This window comes from Benincasa hispida, chromosome 7 (assembly GCF_009727055.1).
Source record: "Benincasa hispida cultivar B227 chromosome 7, ASM972705v1, whole genome shotgun sequence".
Taxonomy (NCBI): domain Eukaryota; kingdom Viridiplantae; phylum Streptophyta; class Magnoliopsida; order Cucurbitales; family Cucurbitaceae; genus Benincasa; species Benincasa hispida.
In genome coordinates, this window is record NC_052355.1 from 28790180 (window position 1) to 28803536 (window position 13357).

The following is a 13357-nucleotide window of genomic DNA, read 5'->3' on the forward strand; positions in this document are numbered from 1 at the left end:
TTAAACTATTTAATTTTGTAATTAATTTGTTCTAAAATTTTATTACTTGAAATTATTTGCAATTTTTTCCCTTAAATTTAATTGCTCATATATGTTTATTTTGATTGGTAGTTCTTAAATTTATATATCCTTTACCAACTGTTTATTATATTTAAAAATTGTGCTTTAAAGTGTGATGGTTAATTTCTTGTTTAATTCAAAATGAAATTATTTGTATAAATTTATTGTTAGCAAAAAGTTTGTTAATTTGTTTAATTGGGCTCACATTAGTAAAATGTTTTAATTAGTTTGATTAAACACTATTCACCCCCTCTAGGTTTGTACCGATCCTACAATTGGTATGTAACTCTTCTACGTAAATTATTTTTCAAGTATTATTTTGATACCTAAAGCATCATATTAATATTTTGAAAAATTATTTAAAAGCTTAATTGATGGTGTTTTATGACAATTTTAGAAAATCATTGTGTTGATAGACCCTCATACTTTGATTGAAATAGAAATTATGATGTATGAAAAATTAGAATGAAAACATTTATGCTTGCTATGGATTTCAATGTTGTGTATGTCTGTGAGCATGATTTATCAAATTAAAATTAAATAATGAGTTGCTCATATTTAATACCAAAACCATAAACATCATATATTGTGCATTGGATAGAAAAATATGTTACAAAATTTTACATTTTGAATATGCATATGATATTTAACACTTTCTTGATAATATGTATAGTGTAGAAAATTCTCTTTGTAGTATTAATGATTTATTTGATGTGGAGGAGAATTATAATTCTCAAACTCAAGAAAAAGTTCATAAAGTAGAAAAAGAAAAATGTGATGGATCTTCTTCGTGCTTAATGGCTCATTCGAATAAAGATTTCGGTGATGAAAATGAGGTAAATAATGAATCCCGTTCTATGATGAGCTACATGATGTTTTTGAAGATATGGAATATGATTTAGAATAAGTTAGCTCTAAATATATAAAACTCTCAAAGAAGTTTATGGCTTTGTCTATTGAAAATAAATCTTTGATAGATGAAAATACACGTTTGAAAAATGGATCCATGCGATGTGTTGGTGCATGATTTTCTTTGCGATGAGAAAAATGTTTTTGATTGATAAGATTAAATTTCTTGAAATTGAGAATGATGAGCTCAAATCTTTATTATGTGAAATGAAAATTGAATTGATTGACTTGAGAAATAAAAATGAGAAATTTGAATCTTACTTTTTGGAATTAAGTGACGAAATTGCTAATTTGAAAAATAGAATTATTGAGTTGTAAACTAGCAATACTTCTTTAGAAAAAGACAAATATTCTCTTGTTGACAAGATTAAATTTCTTGAATGAGATATTGATGAGAAAAATAATCTTTTGCATATGCTTAAAGAGAAAGACTTGTTAATAAAGAGCTTGAAATTGCAAAAGAGTCTACTAAAAAGATGACTATTGGTACAAAAAAATTGGATAAGATTATTAATGTGGGAAAGCCTTTTAATAACAAAAAGGGATTAAACAATGTGAATGAAAATTCTTCATCTAGTTCTAGGACTATTGTTGTTAAAACTATCCCTTGTATGTCTCATAATTCTTTATCCAATGTGCCTAATTTTGTTAAATAAGAAATTTTTCATATACGAAATCATGTTAGACTAAAATGTGTTCATAATGTGAATTTTATGTCTAAGCATGAAAAAGGTAGATCTATGCATGAAAAATCAAATTTTGTGCCTACTTGTTATTTTTGTGGAGCTAAAAATCATATAAGACCAAATTGCTTTAAATTGAAAAATGCTTCAAGGAAGAATTTATTTGAGAAAAAAATTGTGAAAATTCCACTCGTTAAAAGTAAATTCTTGTCCAATGATGTATGTTATTTTTGTGGCAAAATTGGTTATAAATATCATGCTTGTTATTTGCCAAAAACAAATTATAGTTGTTTTGGAATTAATTTGAAATGGGTTCCAAAGTCCTTGCTCAATAACCATGAAGGCCCAAGAAATGGGTACCAAAAATTTTTTTGTTGAGCTTTCTTTGTAGGTGTAGCTCAAGAAGCAAATGATTGTTTGGATTTCAAATTAGAGCAACTAAAAATAAAAATTTGCTTGAATCCAACAAAGAAAATTGCATATTTGGTAACATTTTTTTTTTATTCTTGAGATAATTATGCTTTTGGTATCTTTATATAAATTATATCTCTTAAATGGTTTTGGAAAGTTCAAATTTTGTTTCCTTGAATTATATTGGATATAGAATTCAATGTCCATGAGAAATGATTGAATATCTATGTATTTGGTATTTATCTATATCGCTTATTATTTGATTTTTTGGCCAATTAAATGCTTGTTCTATCCTTGTGTTTTCTTGAAAAGTTTTGAGCAAAAGGATATTGAGTCTTGCAAAAGATTGTCATTGTTTTGATACTTAAGATATGTTTTATTCTTTTGGATGAAATTGACTAGAGTTTATTAAATGGGTTTTGAGCATAAGTTATCCATTTTTTTTATTCAATGTTGAAAAGAATGTGTTTAGAGCATGTTGTTTTGAAGAGTTGTTAAATTCCTTTTCATAGGAGGAGTTTTTATAAAATTGTCACTTTATTGATCTCCAATAGCATGTTTGTTCAAAATTGGTTATGTTGATATCATGCTTATATTTGTATTTGCTAATATGTTGTTTTGCTTTTATTTGTTTTTCAACAATTTGTGTTTATATTATAATATTTGATATTTTGGTATCTCGATTATTTGAATTTTACATGATCGATTTTATCTCCTTGGTTTTTATTGACATATTTCTATTAGAAGGAGATTGCTTGATTTTAGGGGGAGTTATACACTTTCATATATGAATTTCACGTTGGAATGAAAATAATTCTCATATTAGTTTATTGATGTGTGCCTCTCTTTTTCTTATTGTTTATCCTTTAAGGGGATTTATTGTACTTCCAGTAAAATTATGTCTTGAAAATTTATTTGATATTTCTACCCTCAAATTGAATTATATGTTAATATTTTTTTGTCCCTTATTAAGGGGAGTGTTCAATTGATTTCAAAGGGGGAGAAATTTATGAAAATAATCTTAAATAGAATTAGCCTAAACTTGGTTGATTCTTTATGATGCCTCTAGATTTTATAATGTTGTTGTTTGTTATATTTCTTTTAGAAGGCATGTAAATAATAGAAGAAATGCAAATAGGTGTTCATGTTTTACAGAGAACTTTCATGTTTTACTTTTCTTAATTATCATTTTTTTTATAGATTCCAAAAGGAGGAGAGGTAATAAGAAAAATGAAAGCATATTGTTATTGAATATATTCTTTATGTTCAAGTGAATTGAAATTATATGTGTGTTACTTATGCATCAAGAATATATTTCATATATCACACCTATTTGGATTTCATTTTTTCTTTGACTTGTTTGTCATCATCAAAAAGTGGGAGGTTATTGGCTTTTTTACCCTTATCCTTAAATTAATTAATTTTAATTAATTAATATTTTAATGATAACAAACCTACTTTTATTTATTGAAAATTTGAGTGTTTTGAAGTTTCTATTGCGTAGAGCTCGGAACAACGATTCCAATACAATTTGAATCGCCCAAATTGGAGCTCAAACGAAGAAGATATAGGCAAAACAAGCTTAATGGGGGAAAAAAACCGAGCTAATGACGCGACATATTTTTTTCATCAAAATTGACCAATTGAAACGAAGAAGATCCAGATCAATTTGCATGTAGTTGTCATGCTATCCATCCATACTTGATCTATGTCATTGAATGTATTGGAATTGGTGATCAAGGTTTAGTTACAAGGGTAGTGACAAAAGTTGCCTTGATTCTGTTGGGATTGGTGTCTTAATTCTCCCGTGGTCTCGTAGTTTGTAAACATTTGTACACATATTGTTATTAATAAAATAAATGTTATTTTATAAACATTTACTCAATCTAATAAACTAAGATATGTGGTTATTTTATGCAACTTAAGCATGTATGTGAGACATACAAGTAGATCATGCCTAAGTAATAACCTGGTCTGTAGTGGAGGGATAAATGAGGGATACCTTATCCTGGTGACACTACGGATACGACCCGCTTTGTAGATGTTACAAGTATTGTAAGTACTACAAATGGTCTAATTCTGACCAATCATGTGGAGACATGCGAGCGGGGTATCCTATACAAAGAGTTTGTATAAGATCAGATCATAAGATTATTACTCTTTTTATATAACATCGTTGATAATTGAGACTAACATCTCACTAGGATGACCATAGATGACATGACCTTAATCCTAAGTGAGTTGGGAACTCCTGCTCATGAGGGCGGTCCTTTGATTAGTATGGGTGAGAGTGGCCAGATTGTCAACTCAACAAGCCTACCTTTTTGGGGATTCGTCTGATTGGAGAACTATGAACTCAGCTACACAAGACAGAATTCACTTCTTCTTTGAAACATGGGTAAGTAAATAAATTTCTCCCTTAAAGGCTGATTCCGAGTCTTGAACATAATGGCCACACCCTCTCTTTGGAAGAGAGGACTCAGTGGTACTGAAGGAGTTAGATGTAACTACAGGGGCAAAACGGTAAATTGGCTCAGTTATACTTACAAGCGATTTGTGTAGAGTCATCGCACTGTTGACTAGTTATATCCAATGGGCACAGAAATATATCTGTAGTGTGAAGAGTGCAGCTATTAGTCTTTAGTGGAGTGACCAATAGTTAACAGATGGTAGATCTCGTGATTAAAGAGTTTAGTCAGCTATTCACGTACCGTTGGAGCTTCAAGCTACATGTCCATAAGGCCCCCTTGGTAGCTAAATAGGTTTAAGTTGAGAATAATATTTTAGGTTAGTTTGAAGTGTTCAAATTAACAAGAGAAAATTTAATTATATGTGATATAATTGATATGATGTATTAGATACATTAATTGGAGGAATTAATATAAATACGATTGATATTAAATACCATAAAATAGAAAAATAACTATGGTTTATATGTTTCATATGATGAAATATTAAAACTATAGATTATAAATATAATATGATAAGTTGGTTATCATATTTATTTATAATATATTAATTATATAATAATTAATTATTCTTTTTCTTTAATAATCAAATTGAGTGGGAGATTACTGAAAGTTATGGTAATGTGAGATAAAAGGAAAACGGTTTTCCAAAATTAGGTGGTTGAGTTATCCAGATTAATCTCATGGAAAAGGCTATCAAGTAAAAAGATTTTACTAAGCGATAGCATAGAGAGCATACACGATCGAGCTGACTATACGATAGTTACTCGTTCACTTGTTGCTAAACGATCGAGTAGTAAAGTCTATACGATAGATTTCATCTTCCAAACGATCGAGTACATCATTTATACGATAGACAGTCTTCATCTCCCACTTACTCGATCGTCTACCTCATGCTTTCCTCAATCCAAGATCATACAGAGCTCATACCAAGGTAACACTTGCAGTGGTGTTCCTATTCCGTTCGAGGATTGAGTTGGACTCAATTTGGATCGAGGTTCATTCAGATGTTCATGGAGATCGTGTTCTCATCGTTGATTCGAGTTCGTGCTATTAAACAAGTTGTTGAATGATCGAGGGATACTTGAAGAAGAGTTCTTCAAAGATATGCATACTTTATCCCTTGTTTGTTCCTCTCTTGTAGCATACTTGTAATTTTATAATTATGCATAATCTGTTCGTTTTCGTTTAAGACTGTAATTGTTGTGTTCATTCAAAGGATCTCGATTTAGATTTCCTTCGGATTCCATACTAATACAGGAGATAAACCAGATTGAACTAAAGGGGAAAGGTTTATATGATTTAATTAAATCAGTAACATAACCCAAGTGGGAGATTGTTAGACATAATTAAATCTCCGTATGTGGATTAATAATATATCACATTGGGTTATTTTATTAGATTGAGCCTATCATGTGATCTAATTAATTAAGGCCATAGATTCCTTAATATATAAAAAGATCTTAGGCTATGGTCCCCAATATATCAAAACAATAAGTCATCAATCTTTCTGAAATCTCATCTAGAGAAAGATCCCACTTAGGACATTCGGAGTTTTGGTTGAGAAAGACAATAGCCATTTGGAGTAATTATGCTAACACTTACTCCCCGATTCTTCACTGCCATGCATGTCGCCTTTCACTCTCACTCACGTCTCACTCTCGCCGCTCTATCTCTCACTCACGTCTCATTTTATATCCATCCAGGTACTACTGTCTCTTTCTCTCTGGCTTCTTCTTTATCATTTTTTGCTTCCTAGGTTCTTGTTTTTTTGCTTGATTCTTCATGAAATTCTGTTATTTTGGATTCTTCTTGCCTTCTTGACTTTGGAATCTGGCTCTGGTGATGATTTTATCCATGTTTCAGCTCCACATTATTGTAATAATTGGATTTTCTCCCTTTCCTTTGTTTTGTTTGTTTGAACTATCGATGAGGATTGAGATTTGAGGTGAATTCAATTTGTTGAGTTGGGTTCTTTGTTGAAAAAGTATTAAAAAATTAAAAAAACAAAAAATCGTGAAACCGTATCGAACATTTTTAAAATTTGCGATTCGGTTATCCCCAAATCGAACAAACCCGAACCAACCCATGAATACCCCTACACATATCCAACCGCAAACACAATCTGATTATCTCTCTCCCTTGAAAAATCTTCATCGTCATTTAATCAAATCAATTTGGTTTTTTCTCGATCTCATGCATTTAAATTCCTTTTGTCTCCGATCTATTTATGTTTCGCTCCTTCTAGTACCTCTAGTGAAATTTCTCAAAATTTGTGATCCAGTCAGATTCAACCTTAAAGGTTCTCCATTTTTCACTTCCATGATGGTGGCACCACTCAAAGCGGCAGCCTTGACGCATGTCCAATACTAGAGGGAAGATTAACTCGACCGTTCTCTTGGCTTGGGTCTTTCTGGTCCCTAACTTCATTAGTGTTGCACAGGTTTCTGTTGGAGCTACACTTGGTATGTTTCTGTTGGAGCTACACTTGGTATGTTTCTTGGAGATTTGTGGCATTGGGTTATCAATGATGTGTTTTTCATCTACTTCCCAATACTAAAAGAGGAACACTTGTAGAATAAAAAAACGATGGTATCCTTATTAAATTGAAACAATGAGATAATTTGAGCTTTTTCAAAAAAAGAAAAAAAGATTGCATTATATCTCAAAGATTCAAATGAGATGATATTTTAGGATAGATTTGTCGATATTAAAAGACATGGAGAGGAACCACTTTTCTATATTTCAAAATATTTTCATGATTTTCTATTTTTCTAAAAGAAAGTTTATTTAGTGGTATATGACCGAATATCCTAATTCGAAAGTTTAACCTTATATTAGATACAAAATTAAACTTTATGTCTAATATATTTGTTAAGTTTAAAATATGTTAGTTGACCTTTTTTTAATATAATAGTGGTTAAATGTCAAATGTTGGACCTCCTAAAATAAGTTGAAAGTTAAAAAATTTATTCATCATTTAAAATTTAAGGAGTTGATAGACAAAATTAAAAATATACAAACTTATTAGATTTTTTTTTGCCAATAAAATTTAAGACCTTTTAAATACGAAACTAAATTATAATATTAATCTTTTGGAAAAAGTAACATACAAAATATCTTTTAGTTAAAAAATCTATTTATATAAGATTGGTTCTTATAAATTTCATCCGGATCCTATTTTAGTTGTTAGATCTCTTTGAAAATTTTAATTGTTATTTCTTCTAGTTATAAATGGGATAAATTAAATTATGATTAATCAAAGGTGTTAGGTTACATATGTTTTTATTTTATTTTTTTAAAAAAGTCACATATGTATATTTAATACAAATAATAAAAGACAATAATATTAGACGTTTGACAAACAAAACTATCCATTCATTTTGAGCCGTTTAAAGGTTCTGATATAATGAGCAAATTCGTGTATAAAAGAGTCTTACTTCCTATTTGTGAAGAAAAAAACTAAGGATCGTATTAGAATTATGAACGAATAATATCCATGTAAATTAATTTTTTAAAACATAGAATTGAAATTTTATGATGGGACAGAGAGGGGTAATGTTAGGTGTGAAATAGTTGAAAATTTTTCACAAGGGTCATGATTAGTTGATGGAGGCTGCTTTTTGAAATACAAAAGTTAACACCAAATAGCTTAAAGTATACAATGCATTTAGGCCATTATTTTAATAGTTATTTTTCTAAAGATTTTTAGTTTTGACTTTGCTCTAATTTAGAGGGCTATGTCATAAGACCCATCTTTTTTTTACATCATATTTTAAATGACAAAAAGGTGGGTCTAATATGACATCATTTGTTATTGGTGTATTTGATTAGATTTGTCATACTCATCATTCTCAACATCATAATTTATTAGTTGAGTAATGTTGCTTTGATATGCAAGTTAGAAATTCTCTTGATTTGGTTTATATCCACATTATTTGTCTCCTCAACATAAGATGAAATATGTATGTATGAAGAATTTTGGTTAAATTTTGAATAAATACCATCAATCTGTCCCACATGGACTAAATTAATTATTTATATAGGTGTTTGACCTGTTAATTTAAGTTCGGGAAGAATAATAACTCTGTTGTTTGACCCACATACGTCACAACACGATGTTAAATAACTTTATTCATCAACTTCAATAATTTTATACATTTATTGAAAAAATTTATCTTTCTCTCCCACTCCTTTAAATATTTTCAATAACTCAATTTTTTAATAAAAATTATCTTAATTAAAGTTATAAATTTGGAATTCCGATCAAATTAGGAGTTTTGATTCAAATTATATTCCAATTGAATTTGGACGTTATGAAATTTTCATCCCAAATAAAATTCCCCAAAGTTTATTTAACTCTATTCTAAAATCTAAACCAAAATTATAAAACCTAATATTTATCTTGTATTAAATTTGGATATATTCCAAACTTTGGGACAAATGTAAAATTAAATCCAAGGCATCTAGAATTGATCTCATGGTAACAAAATTTGTTACAATAATATTTAATTTCAGATCAAATTTAAATGAAATTGAAAATTAAAAGGGTGATCAAATAATGTTTGGTCCGGCCCACTGAGTACGGCCTGTCCGTTTGAAGTAGGGAGTTGGGCCTTCAGCTGTGGGCCAAAGTTCAGTGTTTTCCAAAAAAAAAATAATAATATGAAAAATAACAAATTTTAAAGTTTCATTTGGAAAATGGCAAATGGGTTTTAAACTTATAAAAAATAGAAAAACAAAGTTTTATATAATAGAAAATACTAATTAGTAAATGACAAAAATACCCTAAAACAAGAAAATTAAGTATAAATGCAAAAACATACAGCTAAACTTAAATATTCTAGAAAACTACAAATACACAATATCTAAACATTCAAGAAGCAAAAATTAAAAATCACCAAATATCTTCCAATAGTACGTGTCTATGCAAGGGAAGATGATGTGATTGTACTAGTGAAGTTGTTGGCAAGTGTGTATTTAAAGGAATTGCAACTTATGTGACTATTGAAAATATTATTGCCTTTGACACCAAATTAGTTTTAGGGAGTTTCATTGCCTTCCTCAATCCAGAACGTTAGGCAAGGGTGGTCGTCAAAAGCTAGTCATGAAATTCAAAAAAGGGTTGTTGAACCAACAATTGTATATATTATATATACGAACATGTTTCTTTCTTTTTAAGTACAACAAACCATTTTTACGTGTTTCTATGAAAGATTGAAAATATTGAAAATATGGAAAAAAAAAATTAAATTGATAAAAACACGAATAAAATAATTAAAAAAATATTTAGATACAAATGAATTTTTAACAAACATTTAAACAAATTGAAAGTTTGTTAGATAACATCAAATTTAATAATAAAAGATAAATTGAAATATAAATTGGATAGAAAAACCAGATTTTGTTTATTGGGATTAATTAGTTAGATAAAATCTAATTTGATAATAAAATATAAATTCAAATATAATTTAGGGGAGAAAAAATATTAAGGGTGCTCATTTATTTACAATTACAGTGTATTTACAATTTCATTTTCATTTAAGCTTCAACAATTATACACTCTTTATAATTCCATCAACCACAAAACCTACCAAAGAAGTCTAAGTCATTGGAGGCATAGAAAAAAAAAGATGATAATGAATAAATTTTGATTAAAAAATACAAAAAAAAAATGATAAAACTTAAATGAAACATACAAATATGTATAAAATATTAAGTAAAATCTTAATCAAGATAAAAAAATTAATCCGAATTTAAAATAATAAAAAAAACAAACAATATAATGTAAAATCTAAAGATTTATTATAAATTAAAATCAAAATGGTGATAAACAAATTAAGGATGGATTAATTCTAAATATTTTCTAGTTAAATCAAATCAAAACAGATATAAAACCGCTAATTCAAATTTTAAAATTTGGAAAAAAAATCGATATCTGAAAGTCTCATAACCGAGTATAGCAATTATGTCGAAAAAAACTATTGATCGACCATACTAGGGCCAATATGGGAATTAAAAAAATCTTATATTACCGTTTTTTTTTTGAAAAATTGTACAGAATGACCGTGTTACGCAATTCAATAGGGTAGTTCGGTCTAAAAATAGCATAATTATTGTAATTTTTTAGGGATGTCATTTAGATAAATCCCAGTTAATAAATGTTAACTGATGTAGATATGATTTCTTGAGTTACTTAAATGGTGCCCTGGGTGAATCATTCATTTATGAAAGGGACATTACTTATAATTGGTATTTCTTTGAAAAACTATTTTAATATAAGGTGATACAATTCAACTATTTTTAATATAAGGTGCCCCATTTGTCTAATCGCCTATTTTTAATTTTCAAAACTTAATTATAATGTTAATTTCAAATTGATTTCAAATGAAATTGATTTAAGAAAGTCTATATTGACTTTGATGAAAGGATTTCAGTGCATGTCCAAGACTAAAATCACTTTTAACTGTTAAAAGTGCACCAAAACATAGTTTGAACAAATAAATACTATTAACAATGTCAGAATAAATACAAACAATTTTAGTAAATAACAATTGAAATTCTAAATCATTTGTCACTGTTTGTATCATTTTCACTTAGTTCCCGCAACGAAAGAGTAAATGAAAAACTTTCTTTACAATGATCCCAATTGAGTATTCAGATTACATAGGGGTGAGTAGTTCTAAACCGAAATTCAGATGACTTATTCCAGTAGAAAAACCAAGAGAAGAACCAAAATTGTCGATAATCACAAACTAAAATTCTAAATCGATCAATCATTAGTACTTAAGTTTAAAAAATCTCTACTCACATTCTATTTAATCATCCAAAAAACCATCAAAACTAAGAACAGTTTCGTAAAAAAGAGAGAGAAAGATTTCAACATAAAAAAATTCCATACCATTCAGCAGTAAAGTTTCTAACAAGAACAATAACAAATAACATTTAAAAACTAAACTGGCAGACTGTACCACAAATGGATTAAAACAGTGGACCATAAATCTATACTAGCTTTAATATATCCTATCGACACCATCTTCGTTGCCCAAAAACATGCAGCAATAACTAGCGAAATCAGAAATCTATTTACTGCCGCTGGTGCTACCTGTACCGGATTCGAAGACCCAAGCATTCTGGCGTCGAATCTCAGCCTCTTCTTCAGGCGTAAAATCATTCGTAATGTTAAAGATCTTTCGGATCTCCTCCGGACTCTTTCCGGCAATCTTATCAGCCACGCTTTGGCAAGTTTGATGGAATAAATCGGTGACTTCCAGGTAATTAGCAGCCATTATAAGCTCAAACAACGAATCCAAATCCAGATCACCCACGAACTTAATTTGCCAATCTTTAAGTGCTGTCTCTGTTAACTTTTCTTCGACGTGCTTCACAATCCACTCAATCACCATTGCCAGAATTCTTCCACTAATATTCGGCAGCGGAATCGTAACTTCATCGCTATTCGATTCATCCTCTTCAAGAAAGTTTCGAACCACCACGGATTGTTTTGCGATCTCCTCCCTCACCTTGAAAACCTCGTTCTCCGATGATCTTAGGTTAACAGTCCTCATAGTGATTGATTAGAGAGAAATTTGGGAATTTCTTAAGATGAATGCAATTGATTTGATGAATGGCTGTATTTATAGGGATTAGGGTTTTTTTTTGTTGGGGGAACTTTTAAAATCGATTCCCGACTCACATTCCTTTTAGGAATTTAATTTTGAAGATTTTTTTTTAAAAAAAAAATATATATATATATAATAACAACTTTCCTTATTTATTATATTCTGTTCGAAAACCTCGTTGGAGGTTCTAAATATTATCCCTTAAATTTTACCCAAATAACTATTTAGTCCGTAAACTTTTAAAAATAATGATTTAGTTTTTAGTACCAATTAAGTTTTTCAGTTAAAATTTTTGTTAATTTGTAGACGGAAGTGTGAGATGGTGGTCAGCACATTTCTTCCTTCTACTTTATCATGCAATATTCTTGAAAAATATAAAGAGAAGTTGTACAATTTGCAATCAACACCCGGATTTGTCCAGGTTAATTTGAATTTTTCTAAATCTATTGTGTTCTACAAATTTTTTGAAATAAGTTTTACGGATTTGATCGATTACAAATTTCAATATTAGTCCACCTCATTTAAGAAGAGCAGCTAGGCCAAAGAACTTAAGGAGAGAAATTGATGAACCACAAAAAGAGATAGCAATTGGTAAATGTAATTAATGTGGTCACAACAAAAGGAGGTGTAGAGACAATTGACAAAAAAAAAAAAGACAGGTTAGTGTATATATATTTTTTTCATATCAGTTTGATTGATTGTGCAGTTTTCATTTTGTCTTTTACAATGGATGTACTATGAAATTAGTTTTGTAATGTCTATAAAATTAGTTTATTTTTATAGTTGTTAAATTACTCCGAATTGGAAACTCAATTCTCTAACCTTTCGGCGGTTAGAATAGTGAATAGAATTAGAGATGTCTACGGAATTTTCCTTGTTTTGAATTTTTTTAAAAAATAATTTACTTAAATGACTATTATAAAAATGGTTAATTTTGAACTCATAAGAGATATAATTAACATATTTAATTTTTTTTAAAAAAATAATTAACATATTTAATTTTCTTAATTTCTAAAAGTTAAAATCTACATAGTATAACAATATATTACAATCTCAACTTAATATAATAAATAAATAATTAGTATATATATTTATCTAAATTATAATTCACAATTAAAGTTGTGCTTAACCAAAAAAAAACTCATATAAAGTTTTATATAAAATTCACTATTGTGAGTTTGTTTTTGTTTTTTTTTTTTTTTTT

General features: G+C 28.8%; 1 protein-coding gene across 1 annotated transcript; it reads right to left on the reverse strand.

The window, feature by feature from the left end:
* Positions 1-11408: 11408 nt before the first annotated feature.
* Positions 11409-12218, reverse strand: LOC120081764 (SKP1-like protein 14). Its single transcript, XM_039036919.1, has one exon. The coding sequence runs from the start codon at positions 12097-12099 to the stop codon at positions 11614-11616; it is 486 nt and encodes a 161-aa protein (XP_038892847.1). The 5' UTR covers positions 12100-12218; the 3' UTR covers positions 11409-11613.
* Positions 12219-13357: the final 1139 nt, after the last annotated feature.